At 41.0% G+C, this 22,786-nt stretch overlaps 4 protein-coding genes across 9 annotated transcripts in view; 2 read left to right on the forward strand and 2 right to left on the reverse strand.

Moving 5' to 3' along the window:
• Positions 1 to 334: 334 nt before the first annotated feature.
• On the reverse strand, positions 335 to 3,655 carry LOC115627473 (uncharacterized protein C1683.06c). Of its 2 annotated transcripts, none has more exons than XM_030523150.1 (3): positions 2,892 to 3,655; positions 963 to 1,412; positions 335 to 903 (listed from the first exon to the last, which is right to left on the reverse strand). In XM_030523150.1, the coding sequence occupies exons 2-3, from the start codon at positions 1,170 to 1,172 to the stop codon at positions 550 to 552; spliced, it is 564 nt and encodes a 187-aa protein (XP_030379010.1). In that variant the 5' UTR covers positions 1,173 to 1,412; positions 2,892 to 3,655; the 3' UTR covers positions 335 to 549. The 2 variants fall into 2 exon arrangements, with proteins under 2 accessions (XP_030379010.1, XP_030379009.1); XM_030523149.1 differs by having other exon boundaries at positions 2,309 to 3,655.
• Positions 3,656 to 4,457: 802 nt separating this feature from the next.
• LOC115627608 (probable uridine nucleosidase 1) lies at positions 4,458 to 6,546 on the forward strand. Of its 2 annotated transcripts, none has more exons than XM_030523337.1 (3): positions 4,458 to 4,994; positions 5,065 to 5,508; positions 6,086 to 6,546. In XM_030523337.1, the coding sequence occupies exons 1-3, from the start codon at positions 4,740 to 4,742 to the stop codon at positions 6,482 to 6,484; spliced, it is 1,098 nt and encodes a 365-aa protein (XP_030379197.1). In that variant the 5' UTR covers positions 4,458 to 4,739; the 3' UTR covers positions 6,485 to 6,546. The 2 variants fall into 2 exon arrangements, with proteins under 2 accessions (XP_030379197.1, XP_030379198.1); XM_030523338.1 differs by lacking the exon at positions 6,086 to 6,546 and adding an exon at positions 5,833 to 5,901.
• Positions 6,503 to 22,786, reverse strand: part of LOC115627607 (glutamine-dependent NAD(+) synthetase) — a 50,374-nt gene continuing 34,090 nt past the window's right edge. Inside the window, exons 1-6 of one of the 4 annotated variants that reach the window (XM_030523336.1) lie at positions 12,715 to 12,960; positions 12,394 to 12,572; positions 12,234 to 12,323; positions 9,243 to 10,676; positions 8,746 to 8,971; positions 6,503 to 8,692 (exon numbers count right to left, since the gene is read on the reverse strand). In XM_030523336.1, the coding sequence (XP_030379196.1) occupies positions 8,189 to 8,692; positions 8,746 to 8,971; positions 9,243 to 10,676; positions 12,234 to 12,323; positions 12,394 to 12,539 (2,400 nt within the window). In that variant the 5' untranslated portion in view covers positions 12,540 to 12,572; positions 12,715 to 12,960 and the 3' untranslated portion in view covers positions 6,503 to 8,188. Of the gene's footprint in view, positions 8,693 to 8,745; positions 8,972 to 9,242; positions 10,677 to 12,233; positions 12,324 to 12,393; positions 12,692 to 12,714; positions 12,961 to 22,786 lie in introns of those variants that run through there. The other 3 variants (XM_030523334.1, XM_030523335.1, XM_030523333.1) reach the window with 3 other exon arrangements.
• Positions 16,427 to 22,786, forward strand: part of LOC115627606 (cytosolic carboxypeptidase Nna1) — a 40,040-nt gene continuing 33,680 nt past the window's right edge. The window contains exon 1 of the mRNA XM_030523331.1: positions 16,427 to 16,923. Within this exon, the coding sequence (XP_030379191.1) occupies positions 16,827 to 16,923 (97 nt within the window). The 5' untranslated portion in view covers positions 16,427 to 16,826. The remainder of the gene's footprint in view (positions 16,924 to 22,786) is intronic.

A 22,786-nucleotide genomic window follows, 5' to 3' on the forward strand; every position in this document is an offset into this window, starting at 1 on the left:
TTATTTCAATAAGGCAATTGGGGTGCGACAAAGAGCGCGCAATTTCAAATGAGCATTCACGTTTCATACCAGAATGCTTGACGCTTTGCTCCTAATAAAATCATTTACATTAAAATGAATACCAAAATAAATTCAGAGTAAAACAAATATATGTTAAATGCTCAATAATCGTTAATATATTACATTAAGAAAATATAAGCCCTGGTTATTAGAAATTTAGATTTATAGCAAATGACTGTAAAACTAATGTGTCTGAAAACTGTATAGTTACATACATGAAAATTTATGTTAGAATATATACATTTTCCAAGAAAGTCCAAGAAAACAATCCAACTGATTTGAAATCATACTTTCACAAGTACGATTTTTTTAATATAACCCTGAATTAACGGAGGAGGTCCTTGGGAACTTATGAAATTTCAAAAATATAGCTTGTAAAAAATTTAAAAAATAAGTTAAAATAGTCCAAAAATTAATGGGTTGAAAAAATTGTACTTAATTTAGGAGGAACCAATTTAGGGCAACAATTAATGGAACGGGCATTACTATTTACACCTCCTTCCTTAGGCCAGCTATCCACTCCACAACACGCTTAAAGCATTCGTTATCGATCTCCTCCAAAATGCGCACATTTTCGGGGTACTTCTCAATCTCACGTAAATGGTCCAAAACCATTTGTCCGCGCGTGTGGGTGCCTCTCAAGTCCACGGTTGCGTTCCAGGTGCTGTGCTTCTTTACCATTTGTGGTTCGAAGAGCCAGGCAGCCACTAGTATAGCATCGCAGGGGTTCCAATTGGGAAAGCGCATGGGCAGCCATTGGACACTTTCCACTTTATTAAGCATGGTGATAGCCGCATGTCCTGCCGCTGCAGCACGTGCCCCGAAATCCTCCAAACGCCAGCTCTACAACAACCATTTTATAAGTAGGCGATCAATTTAGATATCCATGTAATGGGACTTACAATTGGTACATTAAAGTGTTTATCTGTGCATGGCTCCCATGGCAATATGGTAATGGGACATCGTTTCGCTTTCGCGAGCACAGCATGCGCCGCCTCGGGATCTGAGTGAAAATTAAATTCCGCCGCACGCGATGAATTACCAACGCCCTGATAATTGCCACCCATAATGCAGAGCTCCTTGATGTGGGCTCCGAATTCCTCCCCATACATAGTAAAACCGACCGCAAGATTTGTAAGTGGTCCAATGGCAAATAAGGTGATCTGTTTTGGGCGCTTCCGACACAGCTCATAGATAGCTGAGACTGCGTGTAGAGGTTGCACAAAATCCTCAACCTTTTCACAATCGCTGGCATCTAGGCAGTCTCCAAAGCCATCTTGGCCATGGAAATACTTTTTCTCATCGTCGTTGGAACCCAGCAGTGGCTCTACAGCTCCAAGATAAATGGGTACCTGTCAGATTATTCGTATGATTAGTAGATTATTAAAAATTTAGGTTATATGTATATCTAGATTCTAGATTTGATTGAGGTGAAAAAGACCAAGATTTTATAAATTTTGTTTAAAAAAAATTTAAAAATTATAAATCTATAACTATTTATTTTCTATACATGAAATGTACAAGAGTAGATAAGGTTTGCGGGAGTTAAAAACTGTAACAGGCAGACGAAGGCGTGGCAGACCCCATAAAGTATATATATTCTTAATCAGCATGACAAGGCGAGTCGATCTAGTCCTAGAGGCCTTATTATTCACATAAGAAAATAATAACATCTTGCCCAACATACACAGACACACACAAACACGAATAGACACGCATAATTATTCTAAACATATGTACAGAGTATTTCAAAGTCGGGACAGCCGCCTTTAGCTTCTCTACTTGTTTTATTTGGCATATAGATTATATTTTGAAGACATACTCAGACTTAATCCAACTTATAGGATTAAAATTTTGAGGGGCTCAGGAAACAAATGACATTTGACAAGATGTCATGTAAAAGATAGGTTAGGTTGAAGATTGGAAATACACTTCCTAAAAAACACATATTAAATGAATCCGCATACTAGGGCGTTCTAGGATTTTAAGGTATAAAATAGATGTCGGGGCGTTCAGGATAGTAAGTAATTACTGCAATTACCGATATTTTCATAAGTATTTGTATTCCCTGCCGTATGTGCGAAAAAGGGGACTTAGATCAGATTTAAATAATCTATCTGATACAGCGTACATACTTGTATGTACAAAACGTTGTTGCATCTAGAATCTGTATAAGATCGTATCAGAGAGAGCAATCAGAGATAGATGGGGATGATTTATGATGCATTTAAATTGCTGTTGCACTCACATCTTCCCTGGCGTAGGCCTTGAGGATGCGTCGCATGTTGCGGGCGCAATGTTCTCGCGTTGTATTGCCACCTCCAGTGGTGGTCACAGCCAGTAGCTTCACCATGCCGTTCCTCTCGGCATGCAGCAGCAACAACAGTGCCCAAGCATCGTCACTGCCGCCATCACAGTCTAGGATTACGTATTTGGCACACATTTTCTATTTTATACTCCTTCTCTTCGTCCTAGTCTTGCGACTCTTCCGGGTAAGTTGTAGTCGTGTAGCCGTAAGTTGGACGACTGCACAGTACCTTCCAATTACTTACAGTTCCTTAGCTTGTCTGGTCCGTCTGGGTCTGGGTCTCAGTCTCGGTCTCGGTCTTCGTTTTCGCTTTCCTCAATGTCTGCTTGTTATCCCATTGCCGGCGTTCTTATCTCTCGCATTGTTGTTATAGGTAATCGGCATTGCAAAACTATCTTGATATGAGCTCATAACAATCAAACGTTTTACTGCACACACACATAGACCTACCTAAACACATACACACACACCCACACACATATACAGATGCACAATAAACAATAAACATATGGCGGGAACTTACGACGCGTCGTCAAGAGACTGAGAGAGCGGGTTTCTATGGAACCGGGCCTCAGGCATACAAGTAGAATGAAAATGTTCTGATTGTGTGCGTACGCGTGCGATTCCAAACTACAAGTATGCACAAAATATTAGTTAAGACGAGACAGCAACAACAATAAACAAAAGATTTACAAAATGTTTGTTATTGTTGTTCTCATGTAACGCAGGCCGCTGATAATGACCATTGAACGTAAAAAACTAACAACACCAGTGGATTGATGATAATATTAGGAGTGTCCCCAAACAAAGCACGACAATTGTTATTTCTGAATCGCAATAAATTCGATAGTGTTTAGTGTAAATAAAGCTATGCATTAATTAACCGCTTTTTCATCATAGAATTATGTATAGTATTTGCCGGCACGGTTTTTGAGTTCCGCCGAGACAGTCACAATTTGTTGTTCTGCTTGGACGAAGGTCAATTTAATATCACACACATCCGACATTATCATTATATTATCAGTATTACGAAATTCCACAGCATCCACTCTTCAGCTTCTTTCGAAATGAATGATAAATGCACAAAAACTAAAATTTAAGCACTGAATAATTTGGAGCATCGCATTCACGCATTAGTTTTCACGATTACAAATAAAAGCGGGGGATCGAGGGGTTCGATTGCTCAGAACACTCTTTAAGGATTTCCAGCCTCAAGGGCTGGCGTAAAGAAATCGCCACATTTGTGTAAATTAACAAATAGCCGTTCATTCTGCTGTTCAGGTTCCACCATCTGAAGCAACACCCCAGGCCCATTCGATTTCGTTGGTTCCGATAAATGTGTTTGCAAATGTTAAACTTGTCCACACATACTATTAAGTATACTACTTATACATATGTATGTATGTATGTATTTCTATATCTACGTCATTTGCAAGTGCGCATAATCGAGCAGCGAGCCGAAGAAACGCGCAACTTTTAATACTCTCTCTCTACTCTGTTCAAAGGTATCTTACAAGTAGTAAGTGCAAACAGATGTAAAAGAAGAGCCTCTATAAAGTGTAATAAAAACTGTTTAAGCATTTTGAGGAGCTCTAGATGTCATTCCAGGAAGTCTCGCCACATGATCTTATAAATCTTTCTTGATTACTCTTTATTTATTTTCAAAAATTATATAATCTCAATATGTTAGAAGATGTAACAAGTAGATGTAAAAGAAAAGCCTCGATAAAGTGTATTATAAGCTGGATTAGCGCTTTACGGATCATGATTATATACTTTCAAAATGGAGTGGATAGTTTTTATCCAATAATATGTGAGGCTCAACATAAATCCAGTTATATTTAAGCAACCTCAGTCAAAAAATAAAAAGTTTCGCTGTTATGTAATTTTTATAAATAATATCCCAACCTTCCAATCAAAACATACATCTTGTGAAGGATAATTCTAAAAAATAATTTTACATTAATAAAAGTTTTGGTAATTCCAAGCCACTTCATTGCTAAAACTGCGAAATAATTGTCGAACTTAGTTTTAGTAAATCTATGTAAATATATTCAACACAAATAATTTTGTAAATTTCATAATCGGCGACCAGTTGAACAAGCCTCGGAATTACGGAGGTATACGCAACATGAAAAATGATTATGTTATCTGTAGATAAGCTCACTTTATGGAGTCTATAAAAATAAAAAAGATATTGGCCACAGTATAGGGTATTTAAAGATACGAATCGCTCAACCACAGCGACAGTAGCAGCCTCCAACATATTGTATTTAGAAGTGTGTCTGTGTTTGTGTTTGTGTGAGCAACCGATAAGATACACAGAAATAGAGCCGGAAGAGTTCAGATCATAGAACGGAGAGGCGGAAACATGGGTGCAGAGGGAACGGCTGAATACGATAGCTATGTGGTGTACGATTGCGACATTGGAACGGACGATGCCTGGGGTCTACTGATGCTCCTGCGGGCCGAGCACTACTCACAGAGTAGGGAGGTCCCATTACCCGCTCAGCTGGCGCCGGGACGCTTCAAACTGGCCGCCGTAACTTGCGTCCACGGCAACACCGATGTTGACAATGGCACCTTAAATGCTCTACGCGTGCTGAGCACCGCTGGACGTCTCGATGTGAGTTATAATTGACCGACTGAAGCTATAAGGTTTAGATAATGTTCTACATAAATCGAAATATGTGTAGGTGCCCGTTTTCAAGGGCTGTGCCGAGTCGATAATGCCACGCACTTGGGAGCGACGCGGGTACTTTCATGGTCGCGATGGCCTAGGGGACTTGGATAATTATCCAGCGGTGAATGAGAAGGCGCTCGTGAGCGAGGAGCGTGCCGTGAATGCGATGTATCGTTTGGCCTGCGAACACGCACATCGCATAGACTTCCTATTGGTGGGCCCACTCACCAATTTTGCGCTCTGCATCAACATCTATGGTGATGATTTCCTAGATAAGGTGCGTGACGTCTACATTATGGGCGGCAATATTGTGGGGAAGGGCAACATTACGAAGAGTGCCGAATTTAATTTCATGTTGGATCCCGAAGCGGCGCACATTGTGCTCGAGCGGATCAAGAAACCAGCATGGGTGCTGCCCTGGGAGACCTGCATAGATGGCGACTACGGACTGGATGTGGTGAGTGACAAAATCGTACAAATTTTCGATGTATAGCAATTGGGAAATCGTGGTTTAAAACACTTTTTTAACCTTTAATTGGCATAACTGAATTCAATTAAAAAACTTTCCATTTTGTTTGTAGGTTTTTCGTATTTGTATGTTTAAGTTCGAAAGATAGACAAAGACATTTTTAAAACGAATTTGTTTCTAAATTTGTTTATCATTTCAGTTTGTTTAAAAAAAGGTGTATTGCAGGGCTTAAATGCCAAATGAATTGACATTTGTATGAATTATAAGCGATTAAGTAAAAGAATTTTCTTTCAAATTTGTTTATCATTTCAGTTTGTTGAAAAAAAGGTGTATTGCAGGGCTTAAATGCCAAATGAATTGACATTTGTATGAATTATAAGCGATTTAGCACAAATATATATGTACATAGGTACTATAATAGATAGTATAAAAATAAAAAGCAACCTATAAAAAGCAAACGTTTTATGCTATTTAGAAACTAACCTGTCCAGTGGAGAGCTACTTTTCGAAAGTATAGCAAACATACTGATTAATCTGACCACTCATTATTGTCGTTTTCCGTTAGGACTTTCGGTTCAATGTGCTCGGCGCTGTACCCACTGCATCCATGGACTTGATGAATCGTGCTGAGCGGGCCATTATATTGCCACGTGGCTTTGTTAAGTGGCTGACTTGCGATGCCCTGCTGACTGCCGCCTACCTGTTTCCCACGCTCCTCATCGAGGATCAGCGCGACTATTATGCCACCGTCGAGGTGGTCGGCACACACACCCGTGGCCAGATGGTGCTGGACCACCTGAGGGGACGGGTTGTCGATCATCTGCATGGCAAGTCACTTAATGCTCGCATCATGCGCAGACTGAGTGGCCGACACTATCGAATCGTCATTTCCTGGACGGGCGAACTACCAGGGGTCCGGATCGAGGATTTGTGGCAGCAACCACAGCCAGTGCCCGAAGAGTAAAAACCACTCTCATTTCGTCATTTTTGATGTGCAATATCAAACTACAAAAGTTCTCATATATATATTTTTTTGTTCGTTTTTTTTCTCTACATGCGTGTACATTTTAAAAATGATTATGACTACACATTTTTTGCTATGCCCATAAAGAGAATAGTTGGGAGTAACAAGAATAAAAATAACAACAGTTTACAATGCCAAATCCATTAAAAAATTGTTTAGACTAACTAGTTTAGTATGATTAACATTTTGGAAAATTTGATTTGATGTCATAAGGAAACATTTCGCATTGAAGGCAAATACATAAATATAAATATATAGATACAAATTGATGTTAGCTACTATATAGGGTGTATTATTTATACCCCCGGCAGGTGCACAAATAAGAAAGACGCGAAATTTAAAAAAAAAATGTCTCGCAAACAAACAACATATCTACGAATATTGATTTTCCTATATTTGGTGGAGTTTAGAGGAAACCAACTACATTTTAGTTATCCAACATCTATCGAGCTCGGGCAACTATTTGCTGAACTGATCTCAATATACATATCATATTTTTTATCATTACTTTCAGTATTTTGCGAGGCATTTTTGTCGCTGTGTATTCGACAATTAGTGCTCTTTTCTTAGTGGCCTACGATTAGATTATTAGAATCAACAATCTGTGCGTGTGGGGCAGAAACGCGTGTTGAGGCGCTCAACTGTACAGTAAATATGGGCTATATGCGAAAGCTTACAGACACTGATAACAATAATTTGCAGTTTCGAAACGTGCACAAATATTTGCTGATTAATAATTGACTGTGGTATGATGAGGTCGACAAACGTCGGGAAACTCGCATCTGGAAACTAGAAATGATTGCTTTACAAACAGACGACACAGCTCAGGGGAATCGAAGCAAGTTTCTTTACAGAAACAGTAACAATCCTGCAATACAAATAAATGGATGCCGCGCTTCTCAATGCGTCAAGTAAAGAAGGCTTGCATATGTCAATTCAGTTTGAAAAGATTCTCCAAAGATTTAGAAGAAGAAAGAAAATAATTAAGCGGGACATATTGCATATTCTGCTTGGGTTCGAATTATCGGATGTTTAAACATTTAAACAATTTGAAAAAGATTGTGAAATGATTGAATAAAGGCAAAGTAGAAGTAGTCAAGCGTAACTTGATAAAATTTATTTAATTAATATGCTTTTAAAATTGAATTGAATTCAGATGAAAACTTTTCAACCTACATCTAAACGGATTTATTTTTAATTCCTTGCATGCATTGTATATGGCGATTTAGTAATAAGGCTCTATATAGAACCTATATCTACTGTACGAAGCACAGATTTAGCACTAATTGCTGAATATGTATCATCATAAGGAAAGCTATTACCTATAGTTCGTTTAGTTAGTCAATTAAGGCCAAAGGTGGCGCAGGCTATACCCAATTGTTATTATTTTCGTGACATTTTTTTCGTGCTACTTTCTGAAGAGTAGTAGAACAGAGGCATGACTAGCAACTTTTTCGTTAAACTGGGCACATTAATGAATTATTTGTAAGGTGCCGCTCACACCTACATCCTATATATGTATATATCTATTACCTACAACTGTAAATGTGTAAAAAAAAATGAACAGTGTGCAAAATATTTAAGACACTAGCAGACCAAGCAGCTAACGAAGACTGCAACGTCCTTCCATTGCCAAGACCAATTCTAGACTGGGATGCCGGTACGGTCCTTGATCTTGCCCAGCACATTCACGTGCACCTTCGAGTAGCCGCTGCTCTTCTTGCCCAGCGCGCCCAAGCTGCCACTAGCCGCAGGGCCGATCAGGGGAGCAGTATCTACTAATCCCACGGCCGCGGTGCTCACGCCCACATCACCCAACGAGGCCGAAGAGAGGGGTGACGAGTGCTTGGAGTCCAGATGCGAGGAACGATGGGTGGTGGTGGTGGTGGCATCGTGCGAGAGCAGCAGATCTTCGCTGCTGGGGCGCATATGCGACGAGGAAGGCGTGTAGATGGGCTGCAACTTGTCCACCTCGTCGTCAATGGCCTTGAATTGCCAACTCCAATTGGCGCGATACAAGAAGGGTCGATGGTCAAAGCGATTGTCGTCCGGACTGTAGCTCTCAGCGTGCACCGAAGGTGTCAGCACCGTCATCTTGTGTCGATTGATAGCATAGCAGCGAAAGAAATGCTTCACCTTGTCGGCCACCTAAGCGAGAGAGTGGGAATTGAACGTGATTTAAGATAGCTCTACGGGCTTACCTCTTTAGGACTCAGATCTCCCTTCCATGTGGCAACCAGCTTGCAGAACATGCTGTAGGGACCACAGAAAGCCTGTTTACGCAAACGCCCATACTCGCTCAACTCTGAATACGTCATGCCCATGTCCTGCTCGTCCGTCTGCATTAGCTGGCCATCCTCCTGCAATGGCTCGAGCTCAGCGGTGGGGGGTGCTTCAATTATAGAACCCAGCACTGGCACATTGTACCTGAAATGCAACATAGGATTCAACTTAATGGACTCGCCAATCAGCAAGCAAAGACAAAGCAAAGATGAAATTAAAGTTCTAATCAAGCGGTTAAAGGTTAAACTTATGCTCCCTTTTAAACTTAGTAGTTCAACAATTATACCCAGTCCCCATATAAGTACGAATAGTATTTTATTGCATTAAGCATAAGGTCCCCAATCGAAAAATGCAGGTGAAGGTAAGGGTTTGAGGACACCGCTTTAAACAAGGTTTCAAATGAACGGCTACTTACTTGTCCTTGGCATAGTTTAGGAAACGCCGCAGATCCGTCTTTGAAATGCCGCCAATGGGATTAATGTCTGCTGAGGAACAATCGTATTTGGTCAAATATCCACGCAGCGACTCATCCACATTGGCCGAGCCGAGGACCAGCAAGCCGCCGGGTCGATTGCGTACCCACAACATGAGCTGCGCAAAAATGTAGGCCAGCACCATCCGAATACGCGACTGTATGTTCTGCAATGCCAGATTCTGTCGCGCACAACCACCCTGGGTGCGGAATCTTGGCGTCAAGCCTGTAACCGTATTGAAGATGCTGAGCAGCGCGTTCACAGCCAAATCAATGCTGATCTCAATGTGATAGCTGCCCAGCTGATTGGCCAGTTGCGAGGCACGACGACGCGTCTCCTTGCTGGAGTTCACGCTGCCCATAAAGCAGGTGACGAGCAGACGATTGCACAAGGCGGCGGCATTATCCGGCGTATAGTCCGTGTCAGCCAATATCTTGCGTATATCATGCAGCACCTGAGCATCGCCATGCTGTACGGCATGCACAATCAGGCGGCACATGCTGTGCACAATAGTGGCAGAACTGCTCGAGTCCACACCACCGCTCAGGGGCAAAAAGAAGCCGCCCTGGCCGGAGCGACGCAAATAATCCCACAGCCAACAGGCCGGACCCAAGGCAATCTCCTCCTCGGGCGTGTGATACACCCACTGAAGTGGAGGCGTCGATGTTTTGAAAATATCACTGTGTGTGGACATTTCAAAGTCGCAATGAATGCGCGGATAAGTGGGCGCCGAAGCAGCCACCGTACAACGCGATCGCTGCGATACTCTATAGGCGCGTATCTCCTCCAGATCAATGGTGGCCAACGTCACCTCCACATCCTGTAAGGCAAATTGACGACTGCGTGCTATGATCTCGCCATTCAATGCGATAGCCGAGCACCCATTGAAGTACACCCGTTGCCCATCGCAGCCGCGTAGATTGCTGAATAGGTAGGCGCCGCCTGCCTTGAAGCTGGCATTACGTATCAAATCGGTGGTAATATGGGCCTTACGCAATTCCATGTAACTCCCCGAGCCATTCACGATCAGCTCAACGCCCGACAGCGACATTTCTATATGCTTGCTGCGCACATTCCACAGTTCCTCGCATATCTCGTAGCCAATGCACGTATCCTTGGTGGCAATCACGGCATCGCCAAAGGGCACAGTGTCCTGGCCCGTATGCTGGGCAATCATCCGTGGCAGCACGTAGTCCTCTGTGTACAGGGACTTCGTCCAGGCTGTGAACCACCGCGACTCTCGATAGTTTCCATCGTCGCACATCGCCATCTTGGGGCGTATCAGCAGCAGTTGGCGATTGTAGAAGGCCACCCGACAATTGTAGGCGACATTCCGATGCATCACTGGCATGCCCACGTCCACCAGCATATTTTCGCTGCGATCAGGGAAGGGGAAATGAGATCATTAAATTAAAGAAAAACTTCACCTTGAAGAGCTACAATATTAGTTGAAATAACATCTACAGTCTTAGCCTTTTTGAATTTATTGTTAATTGAGAAACTACTCTAATAGCCGCCGGCTAAATCGACACATCGTGCTTGAATTGAAATATCTCTCTTACAATAACTGCCTTTCTCTGCAAGATTTGAGTAAAGTAAAGATTAACAAAAACAACTTCATAAAGATGTCATAATTGATATGAGAATCGCATAGGAGAGCGTCAAATATAAATTTGTGAATGATTTGAAATAGTTTAGCAAGTATTTTCGTTAAAGATTCACAATATTATTTCACAAAACCATATTGAAGAACTGAAAAATATATTTTATTTCAGTAACGATTAACACAACTTCGTAAAGATATCATAATTGATATGAGAATCGCATAGGAGAGCGTCAAATATAAATTTGTGAATGATTTGAAATAGATTAGCAAGTATTTTCGTTAAAGATTCACAATATTATTTCACAAAACTAACTTAAAGAATAGTTAGTTTTAGTTTTACTCAGCTGAAAAATATATTTTATTTGAGTAACGATTAACACAACTTCGTAAAGATATCATAATTGATATGAGAATCGCATAGGAGAGCAACAAATATAAATTTGTGAATGATTTGAAATAGTTTAGCAAGTATTTTCGTTAAAGATTCACAATATTATTTCACAAAACTAACTTAAAGAATAGTTAGTTTTAGTTTTGTTAAACTGAAAAATATATTTTATTTCAGTAACGATTAACACAACTTCGTAAAGATATCATAATTGATATGAGAATCGCATAGGAGAGCGTCAAATATAAATTTGTGAATGATTTGAAATAGTTTAGCAAGTATTTTTGTTAAAGATTCACAATATTATTTCACAAAACTAACTTAAAGAATAGTTAGTTTTAGTTTTACTAAACTGAAAAATATATTTTATTTGAGTAACGATTAACACAAACAATTTCATAATTGATATGAGAATCGCATAGGAGAGCGTCAAATATAAATTTGTGAATGATTTGAAATAGTTTAGCAAGTATTTTTGTTAAAGATTCACAATATTATTTCACAAAACTAACTTAAAGAATAGTTAGTTTTAGTTTTACTAAACTGAAAAATATATTTTATTTGAGTAACGATTAACACAACTTCATAAAGATGTCATAATTGATATGAGAATCACATAAGAGAGTGTCAAATATAAATTTGTGAATGATTTGAAATAGTTTAGCAAGTATTTTCGTTAAAGATTCAAAATATTATTTCACAAAACTAACTTAAAGAATAGTTAGTTTTAGTTTTACTAAACTGAAAAATATATTTCATTTGAATAACGATTAACACAAACAATTACGTAAAGATGTCATAATTGATATGAGAATCGCATAGGAGAGCGTCAAATATAAATTTGTGAATGATTTGAAATAGTTTAGCAAGTAGTTTTCGTTAAAGATTCACAATATTATTTCACAAAACCATATTGAAGAATAGTTTTACTGAACCTACCAGATGGGCGACATCATTATCTCGAGCAGTGTCTCCCAAGAGTGCAAATATGTGTCCGGTTCGCGAAAGTGATCCTCGCAACTGTAACCACTGTGGGGAAGACATTATGTTTTGGTTAGCTAACCTGCTGGCCATTCAATAGAACTTAAAAGGTACTTACCACACCTCCAACTCCGGTCCAGTGCGATATGAGGCGCCCATATCTTTGGCTTCCAATATGGATTGCAATATTCGCGCAAGATTGCCTTCAAAATCGAGCGCCCATTGGTTCAGCGTCGATATGGCGACCGTTATTTTGCGGCCCATGGTTGCTTCTTGTCTTATTCGTTATTCCGTGTTCTTTGTTGTTATAAATTTTTTATAATTCGTTAGTTAAGTTGCCAGGCTTATTGGACCGCGCCAGTGGCTTCTTATTGTCAGTTCAAAAAAAGCAAAAAAAAAAAATCGGCAGTTATTAACTGGAATGAGAACAATTGTTTACCTTGAATGAGCGTTCAATTCATTTAATTGTCACTGCAGTCGAAATTCCTGTTGCAGAACTCGCATTTCGTAGGCCTGCCTAGATGGGCCGACGACGTTTTCCTATTGACTGTCGTCGACAAAGCTGTTGCTGTTGTTGCTATTTATTGCTGTTGTTGTTGTTGTTGTTGTCGTCGTTGCGGTTCAGCCTATGACTGCGCTATTGATCAAACAAGAGCAACGCTCAAAACTTTCCCACTGACGTAGCCCGATGTCTATAAATAGATGGCTGACTATTTTTGTGACTAATGACGTACAAAAACAACAAATCCAAATGCGGGTGCTGATTACGGCTCTGCACCAAAACCGTAATCCGTAATCTTAATCTTTCAATTTAAAACAAAAGGTACTCACAATGCCAATGGAGCAATAAATGTAACCCGAGAGAAGCGCAAATAGGAGTTTAGTTTTGTAAGGACTCTAGGTTGCAGGAATGTAATGTCATACGTAGAACTCATAGATTATAGATTAGGAATAAATTACTACAAAATGTAAGTGTAGGACGAATCGATGTCTATCCATAAACGTATGCTATGAGAAGTGCAAAGGAGAGCTAGATTCTCGTGGAAACTGTAAATTGTTTGGGTTGAAAATAGGTTGCAAGAGCTGATAGAGCAATAAAATACATTTTTAATTGAAGTCGTAAAATATTCAGGAATCCATCAAAATAAATAAACATGTTCAAAAATTGTATAAAATTTGTTCTTTACTAACGTTTTCTATACTCTGTACATGAAATGTGCAAGAGTATATTGGGTTTGCGGGAAATGAAAAATATAACAGGCAGAGGGAGGCACAAAGTATACACAAAGTATACACAAAGTATTCTCAGTATGACAAGGCGAGTGGATCTAGTTCTGTCTGTTTGTCCGTCTGTCTGTCCGTATGAACACCTACATCTCAGCGACTAAAACAGCTAGAGACGCCAACTTTTGAACAAATGTGCCTTATGTGTGTACGCTATACAAGTTTGTTTTATTTTTTGGATCCCCCTATGGGGGATTTCCCGATTTTCCGTTTGTATAATCACCTATATCTCGGAGACTATAAAACCTAGGGACATCAAATTTTTAGTCCAAAAGGCCGTATGTGAATACGCAGAAAATGTATGTTTTGGAATTTCCCTCCTTCCCAAAAATGTAATCTCTGCCCCCAACTGTTGTTGCATTTCAGAAAGATGGACTGCTTTCGAAGATTAGGGTGTTCTGAACAATCCACAAATTAAACTAATTAGTTGTGCAAATGGTGTAAGCATTGTTTAGTTGCGATAACAGCAGCTCCTTCAGTTACGTGGCATTACTTTGGATAACTTAGAGGTACACATTTGTGGGCACTTCAAGTTTGCTCGATGGAGGGGGGGGCAAGGGTTTTCCCTTCAACATGAAACGAATTTCATTTCTTTTACGTAAGTCCGTCCGGCTTTGGCATTCCATCAGTGCTGGAAATATCGAGCCAACTTCATATATCACCACTGACGCACTTTGTGAGCAGTTCTGACATATGCAAAAATATATTTTCAAAAAAGAAACAGAAGGCGCTCACCGAACTCAAGCCGAGTCGAACTTTATGCAAATTTACTTTGGCTTGGTGCAAAGTTTAAAACACGCATACGGCGCGCACACACACACAAATACACATACATAGGTATACAAGTATATGTACATATATGTAGATACATATCTATATGCGTGTATGTGCTGCCATGCGTCTGCATGGCAAAGTTCATAGTTCATTTGCCCGCTTTCTGGCCCAGGCCGATATTTCATTTCAGCTTGATGGCTGGCATCGACTTCGACTTCGTCTGCTTCCCTTCCTCCCCCTCCCCCTCCCCCTCCCACTACTCCACTTCCCGTTGGTCCTTTCTCGACCATCACATGTGCACATATATTTTTAACACATCAGTGCCTGAATCATGACTCCGGCTGCCAATGCATGCCACGACCAACCGACCAGGCTAGGCCAGAACAGGTAGACCAGGTAGACCGATCTGACAGGCTGGGGCGCAGAGCTATTAACGCCATAGAGTCGACCCACCCGAAATGTCAAAGTTGCGTTTAGCATTGCTCGACATGTGTGGAAATTGTAGCAATATCGCAAACTTGCGCAGCTCAAAGGAGGGAGCGGCATTGGGGCGGGGGTCCTAGGTGCACCGTCATTGTTGCAGAGACTGTGTGTGCCTGGGCTTGAAGGCGTGCGTGTCGCAAACACAATGCATTGAACTTTGAACTGCCGTGTGCGCACAGTTTGAACTGCAAGCAGTTGGATTGTGTGAAGCACTGAGCAAAAATAGAGAATTTCGGTCATCCCCCCGGTTCAAGGTATACAATTTCGTCACCTATATTAACATAATTGGTTTGGAAGTCTAGGTTCGTAAAATGTGTAACGCACTTTAGGGATAAAGCAGATCAATTAGATCAGATTAGGAACAGGTTTACGAAAAGACTTTTACAACTGTGTCTTCTTATTATTTTATACAAATAGATAATACTAAAAATCACATCAGCGCAATTTTATCAACATAGGGACCTATGAGAGGGATATGTACTTGAATTTTAAAGGCTTGCATTTGGATTGCAAATAAGATATGTTTTCCTCTACAGGACGCGTCTCAAGAACCAAAACTAAGCCATTTAAGGAATTCGTAAAATGTATACTTTGTTAAAATGGGAAAACTAGACCTTTGTTGTTTATAAAGATATCATATATTTAAGTTCTTTAACATACCCATTAATATGTATTCAGAAATTATATCTAAACAATCTTTGCAGAAACTACGCTAAGTAAGAAGAACTTGTTAGGTGTTTATAATATAGAATCATATCCTAAGATGCCATTAAACTACAGAAGTGTTGCCAAAGGAATGTTTGGCGCATTTTAGTGAAATGACAGTGGAGAGACAGTGGAGAGTGGGGAGATTAAAAAGCAATCTTTGGGTTTGTGCTGGATATGATTTCTCTCGGTGCAGCTGACATCAGTGGAAGTCATCGAGTCATGCTCTTCTTCCTTTTTTATGGACTTTCTCTCTCACTCTCTGGCTGTTCCTTTATGTATGTAGGCTAAACTTTGCCAATTGGCAGCCAATTTTAATGGCACATAATCAGTTCCTGTTTATTATATGCACGCCAAGTTGGGCCCAGCGCCCAAGGCTTGCCATTGAGCCAGCGAGCAAACCAGCCAGCCAGCCAGTCTGTTAGTCAGGCAGGCAGGCATTCATTTCATTTAGAGGCGCTGGCGTTAGTTTTGAGCCTAAGCCAGCCTGCCAGTTTAATATTTGTTGTTGTTGCTGTATTTTTTATTCGCCAACCTACCGCTGATAGCTGCCACTAATGCAACTAATTCGCTTTGATTTGTTTGCCACCCACAGCCGCAGGCCGAGTGTCGATGCCAATGCCTCTGCCTCTGCCTCTGCAGTCGCATTTTGGCAGAGCGCATTGTCATGAGGAGCGTTCTGGGGCCTGAGCCGGCAAATCAGTTGCCAGCGGCCGGCCGTTTTGGCATCGACACTTGCTCCACATGCTCTTCGCATTTTGCTGATAGTCGCCGTTCTCGTACTAGTTGTCATCTTTTCTACACACAATCGTTTTTGGTTTTAGTTTCATTTGTGGCTGTGGTTTTTGTTTTATTTTCCACTTTTCATCACATCGAGTGCGCCGTGCGTTTTCATTTGCCTTGTGTAGCTACATCACAACAAAATCGAACAAAACCAAGGGACGACAACTAAATAATATCAAAAGTATTAAATTCTCTTACACACACGTACACGCACACGCACCCACAAATACACAGGCAAGGCGAACATATGCACACACATACACACACACACACACACCCACACACAGAGAGAAACTCCATTCGGGACCGAGTCAAAATTACAACGAATAAGATCCCAAGGATCTCGTCGGGGATTGGAAGTGCGTGACGCGTTTCATCAAATTTGGCTATCAAGCAGTTTTTTCTTTTCTTTTTTGTGATTTCGTCTTAATTGTGATTGTGATTGTGTTTATGGCATGAGCCATAGCCTAACATACGGACTGGAATATTTATGCGCATATAGGCTCACATATATGCGGCAGCATGCGTCAGACGCCGACACAAAAGTCCTCCCAGGACTGCTGGAAGTCCTCGACCGCATATGAAGGCATCGAAAGGCAGCATCAACGTCAATGTGAAGGTAAGTGCGATTGGTGATTGGGGCGGGGGGGCAAATTATAATAGCGGTGGGCGCGTGACCAGGTGTCGTCATTGCGTGAGTCACGCGCACAAAACCCACATTTTCCTTAGCATTTCAATTCTCTCTTTACTCGCTTCACAATTCCTATTATTTGATTAGCATTGGATTTTATATCTACATATGAAAAAGATGATATAATTGGTTGTTTATTTCCTCTAGTATTCCTCAACTTTTTTAAAGCTCTAAATATCTACCCATACAGAATATTAACTTTAAAGCAACCTCCTCAAAACCACTGAAAGGCTAAAACATTACTTGATTTTTTTGTGCAGAGTTTGTTTGAAACTTTTACTTGTCTGCATGCTTGTCTTAAACATTCGCTTTTTGAAGTCTAGTTACAATTTTGAACGAGCTCCCTAGCAGCTTATACGAGAACAAAATGATAGACTAACAATCTTTTAATCAGTCCAGAAAATGTGTTTATTGGAAGTTAATTGATAAACACATCATTTATTCAGATGAGTTGTTATATATAGTTTAAGTGATTTTTTTTCAAAATTTTGTAACACATCGCAATCACATTACAAGCAATATAAGCATTCTAGGAAATTCATCAAGTGTCCGCCTCTATAGCTGCCATAAAAATTATAGATCGCATGACATGGTTGCCAAATTGTTTGACAATAGTTTTGACTAAATTGCACGACTCTTTTTGGGCATGAATAGTCTATTTATAGGCGTCACAATCAAAATATCCAATACACAACAGCTTATTGAATAGATTATATATTCGCTGAAAAGGGAAGGGCTCAGTAGGAGTAAAGTAAAAGACAATAGTCGCGGACCGCCGTGCGTCTGTTCGCTTTAGAGTTTTATTGGAGACTGACACTTTTGCTATACATATTCTTTATGCTTACATTCGTATGCAACAGTGACAGATAACTTGTAGATAACATAAGATTATTATCTGCTTATATTAACATGCGTGCATTGGTACTTATGTTTGTATTGATTTTCAACACCCTTCCTCAATGCAAACATGTTTTACAAAAATTTTCAAATCAAATTTAACAGCTTTGTAAAATGAACATGCTTCGCTTTAGGGAGATTTTTCGTTAAAATATCAGCTATCATTTCATTGGTTGATGTATACTGTAAAACAATTTGTTCTTCGTTTACAACCTGTCTTGCAAAATGATATCTAATATCAATATGCTTTGTTCTTTCATGGTGTACAGGATTCTTAGCTAATTGTTGAGCACTTAAATTATCGCCATGAAGAATAGTTGGAGTACTCGAGTCACCGCAGCCAATCTCCACTATAAGACGCCGTAGGTATATGGCCTCCTTACACGCAGTTGAAAGAGCCATATACTCCGCCTCCGTGCTGCTAAGTGCCACGCTGCGTTGCTTTTCAGATCGCCAGGATATGGGTCCTCCAGCCAAGTAGTATACATAGCCAGTATACGACTTGCGATCGATGCGGTCGCCACCCCAGTCTGCATCCACATAGCCGGTAAGGGGTTGTCCACACTCTTTGTAGTGCAACTTCAGGTCCACAGTTGACGCCAGGTATCGAAGCACATGTTTTACACCCACTAGGTGCTCTGCATGCGGATCTTGATTCCGTTGAGCTAACTTGGCAACGGAATGCAATATGTCTGGCCTTGTTGTAAGCGCCAGCCACATTAACTCGCCAATTGAAGACTGGTAGGATGCAATGTCAACCTTTTGACAATGCTCGCTGGTACATATCACTTGGAAACCAGCATCCAGTGGGGTCGCTGTAGGTCTACAGGTCTCGCATCCATGTTCACGCAATATGTCTTTGATGTATTGCGAATTGCTTAGCGAAATTTCGCCAAGCTCACCGTCGCGCTGCACTTCCATGCCAAGGAACAAATGCAGCTCTCCCTTGTCAACACATTCAAAACGATGTTGTAATGGCTGACTTGATGTTGGCCAAGTCCTCTTTTGATCGGCATGTTGGATTATTGGGATCTGTGTATCCCTGTGGCTGCTTCATATAAACAGTTTCATGCAGGTCGCTATTCAAATAGGCGGTACACACATCTATCTGGTGAAGGTACAGCTTCAATTCCGCTGCTAACGCCAAAATAAACCGCACGGTTTCCAATCTGCAAACGGGTGAGAACGTCTCTACATAGTTCACGCCATACTTCTGGGAGCACCCTTTAGCAACGAGTCGTGCCTTGAAACGTTCGACTTTTCCATCAGAGTCACGTTTCAGGCTGTATACCCACTTGCAACCAACTGCTCGCTGATCTTTTGGTAAATCAGCCATCTGCCAGGTTTCGTTTGATTGTAGTGCCTGATATTCCTTTTGCATCGCCTCTTGCCAGAATACTGCATGTGTGCTACCAACGGCCTGATCATAGGATGTCGGAACCATTACGTCACTAGCAACCAATGCTCCAAGCACATTGTATTGCTTTCTTGGACGACCAGGTTTACCATTTCGAACAATTTTAGGCCGGCCTGGCCCAATCTTCACAGTATCCTCGTCAGAGTCTTCTTTTTCGACTGCACTCTCATATGCGTTGGAGCTGCTGTCGTCAGAACTGTGCTCACTGTCATCGTCGTCGATGCTTCTGTCACCATCCGTGTGAGTGACATGCTCTTGAACCTCGCATGCAGGAAAATCTACCGTAACGGTATCTTCATTGGTATGACCACCACAACGCTCATCAAATAGAATGTCTCGTTTTTCGACAATCGTCCTCGTCTCTGGGTCGTATAACCGATAGCCTTTGGCTGCTACCGAATACCCAACCATACGGTACTCATGCCCTTTGGGTTTGAATTTGCCTTTACGGGGACCCTTTGCAAGTGCAACTGCAATGGAACCAAAAACTTTTAGATGGCTAACACAGGGTTTCTTACCTGTCCACGCTTCCATTGGAGTCAGGTTGTTCAGTGCACTGGTAGGTGATCTGTTTCTTATGTATACTGCTGTGTTGACTGCTTCGGCCCACAAAGACTCGCCTAGGCCCGACTGCACCAATAAGCATCTGGACATCTCCGTTAATGTCCGGTTTGCTCTTTCCGCCACGCCGTTCTGCTGCGGAGTATAAGCCACGGTCAATTGCCTTGCAATACCATGGTGTTTCAGGAAACCGTTGAATGTTGTGTTGACAAACTCGCCTCCATTGTCGGTTCGAATACATTTGAGCTTTTTATCTGTTTGCCGTTCAACCAAGTTTTTAAATTCGACGAACTTACTGAACACTTCATCTTTCTTCCGCAAAAAATAAACAAATATACGCCTGGACTTGTCATCGATGAAGGTCAGAAAGTATTTGGATCCAGCAAGTGACTTCGTGTCGAATGGGCCGCATACATCAGCATGAACCAGTTCCAACAGCTCTTCGGCACGGTTAGTGCTTACCTTTGGGAATGGCTGTACATGTATTTTGCTTAGCATACACGTTTTGCAATTCAAGTTGTCTGGGAAAAAAACCTTTCCAATACCACGCACTAGCTCTTTGCTGATCACTTCCTTCAGACTGGTAAAATTTAAATGGCCATAACGCTTATGCCACAATGTACCATCTGATTCAGTTGCGGAATAACACCTATTTTGTTTGCCTTGAAACATATAAAGGTTCCCAACTTTATTCGCTTTCAGTATACACTCGCCGTTTTGTATAACTTTAGCAAAATGTGGCCCAAAATGTATAACATTGTTCTTTTGCACTGACCGGCTGACGGACATAAAGTTGCCATTCATTTTCGGTACATACAGTACATCTGACAACACCAAGGTACAAAGTTCTGTCTGTAACTTCACCTCTCCTCTGCCTTCGGCCTTCAGGAAACCAGCGTCAGCTAAACCGATCATTTCAGTGTGCGCAATAAATTTTGAAAATAACGTCTTATCGCAACACATATGGCTTGTTGCTCCGCTGTCCAGACACCACATGTTGTTCTCTATCTTTCCAACGTCCAACGCATTTAACAAGCTGCTCTGCTTTTCCATCTCTTTCTTTGTCGATTGCTTTTTCCCTTCACCGCGAATTTTCTCACGCTTGCACTGTGCCTTGTAGTGCCCTTTTTCGCCGCAGTTGTAGCAAACGACGATTTTTGAATTCCTTTTTGAATTCGCTTTGGAATGCGCGACGATCTGCTGCGTAGCTATAAATGCTCTTGCATTCTCGCTCTCTCCATCTGCATTGCCTCTGCGCTCTCCCTCTTCCATCAGCTTGATACATAACACATCAAATGACGGTAAATTGTCACGCGTCTCAATGGCGACGACAAAATTTTCGTATGGTTCGGGCAAGCTTGACAACAACACGATTGTTTTTAACTCATCATTTAATTCGATGCCAACTGTACACAAACCATCCAGAATTTCGTTAAATTCGTGTATGTAACTTGAAATGCTTTGGCCTTGAAACATGCGTTTGCCTAGCAATTTCTTGTACAGCGACACTTTCCGTACAGGTCCACTCGGCTGATGAACGTCCTTTAACTTTTTCCATGCCTCGTACGAAGTGTTGCAATTTTTAATGAAGCCCAATTGTGAAGCTTTTACACTTAGCGTTATAATTGCTAATGCCTTTTCATCTTTTGGCCTTGAACTCTCAGTATTACTAGGTTCAGCACCTGATGCCACACTCCACAATTCCGCGTGCACTAAGACAGATCGCATCTGTATGCTCCATGAGTCATAGTTATGCTCTTCCAATTTGTCTATTTGATATAGCGCACTCATTTTTTAAATGTTATATTTCTTGAGTCACCAAACGATTACTATTTCACAATACTTTGAACTTCTCCTATGAGCCTATATGCCCTGGGCCCATAACCTATTGAATAGATTATATATTCGCTGAAAAGGGAAGGGCTCAGTAGGAGTAAAGTAAAAGACAATAGTCGCGGACCGCCGTGCGTCTGTTCGCTTTAGAGTTTTATTGGAGACTGACACTTTTGCTATACATATTCTTTATGCTTACATTCGTATGCAACAGTGACAGATAACTTGTAGATAACATAAGATTATTATCTGCTTATATTAACATGCGTGCATTGGTACTTATGTTTGTATTGATTTTCAACACAGCTAGGCTAAATTAATATCAATAAAAATAATAACGAGTGCAAAAACAGCAATATGGATGGATGGGTGATTGGGTGGTTGGGCGGTTGGATGGTCGGATGGTTGGATGGTTGAGTGGCTAGATGGTTGGTTGCTTGTCTTGGCTTGACTTGACTTGGCACATGAGCCAGCAGCCATCAACCATCAGCCGCCATCAGCGATGTGCGCGTGGTGCGCCAAGGTGGAGACGACGGCAGCCGCAGCCAAAAATACACTCACATAGACACACACACAGAAACACACATACACCTCAATACATACAAGTATGTGTGTATCTGCGAGTATATATCGCTGAGCAAACAAAGCAAAGACGATGGCAAATCGCTAAAGCAAAATGACAACAACGAAACATGCAAATACAAATACAAATACTACGAGAACAGCACAAAATAAAACAAAACAAAATAAAACAAAACAAAACGAAAGAAATGTGAAAAAGGTGAACAACAAAAAGCCAACGATATGAAACAAAAGTTGCTCGTGTTTGGCAGTGGGGAACGGTAATGGGAAGGGGCATGGGAGGTGTTGCAAAAAAAGTGACGCACTGCAGACAATAAATGGATGCGCTGCTAAGTTACCTGGGCATATACTCCTCATATATCTTATGGGACCACACACACACAGCCGACTTAAGCGTGCGTGTAGTTTAAAATGCAAATCTATCTAAATTATCCATTATCTCCTTACTTAATTAATTAATTAATTAATTAGAAAGAAAAACAATTCCAGAAATATAATTGA

The sequence above is a fragment of the Scaptodrosophila lebanonensis genome, unplaced genomic scaffold (genome assembly GCF_003285725.1).
Source record: "Scaptodrosophila lebanonensis strain 11010-0011.00,11010-0021.00 unplaced genomic scaffold, SlebRS2 tig00000096-arrow-pilon, whole genome shotgun sequence".
Lineage (NCBI taxonomy): Eukaryota > Metazoa > Arthropoda > Insecta > Diptera > Drosophilidae > Scaptodrosophila > Scaptodrosophila lebanonensis.

Excerpts from the sequence above, each read along its gene's own strand:
- LOC115627473 (XM_030523149.1), bottom strand. The coding sequence starts at position 2,503 with ATGTGTGCCAAATACGTAATCCTAGACTGTGATGGCGGCAGTGACGAT. Across the intron at positions 1,413-2,308 it reads AGGCCTACGCCAGGGAAGAT|GTACCCATTTATCTTGGAGC; the intron begins GTGAGTGCAACA and ends ATAATCTGACAG. Across the intron at positions 904-962 it reads AACACTTTAATGTACCAATT|AGCTGGCGTTTGGAGGATTT; the intron begins GTAAGTCCCATT and ends TGGTTGTTGTAG.
- LOC115627608 (XM_030523337.1), top strand. The coding sequence starts at position 4,740 with ATGGGTGCAGAGGGAACGGCTGAATACGATAGCTATGTGGTGTACGAT. Across the intron at positions 4,995-5,064 it reads GCACCGCTGGACGTCTCGAT|GTGCCCGTTTTCAAGGGCTG; the intron begins GTGAGTTATAAT and ends AAATATGTGTAG. Across the intron at positions 5,509-6,085 it reads GCGACTACGGACTGGATGTG|GACTTTCGGTTCAATGTGCT; the intron begins GTGAGTGACAAA and ends GTTTTCCGTTAG.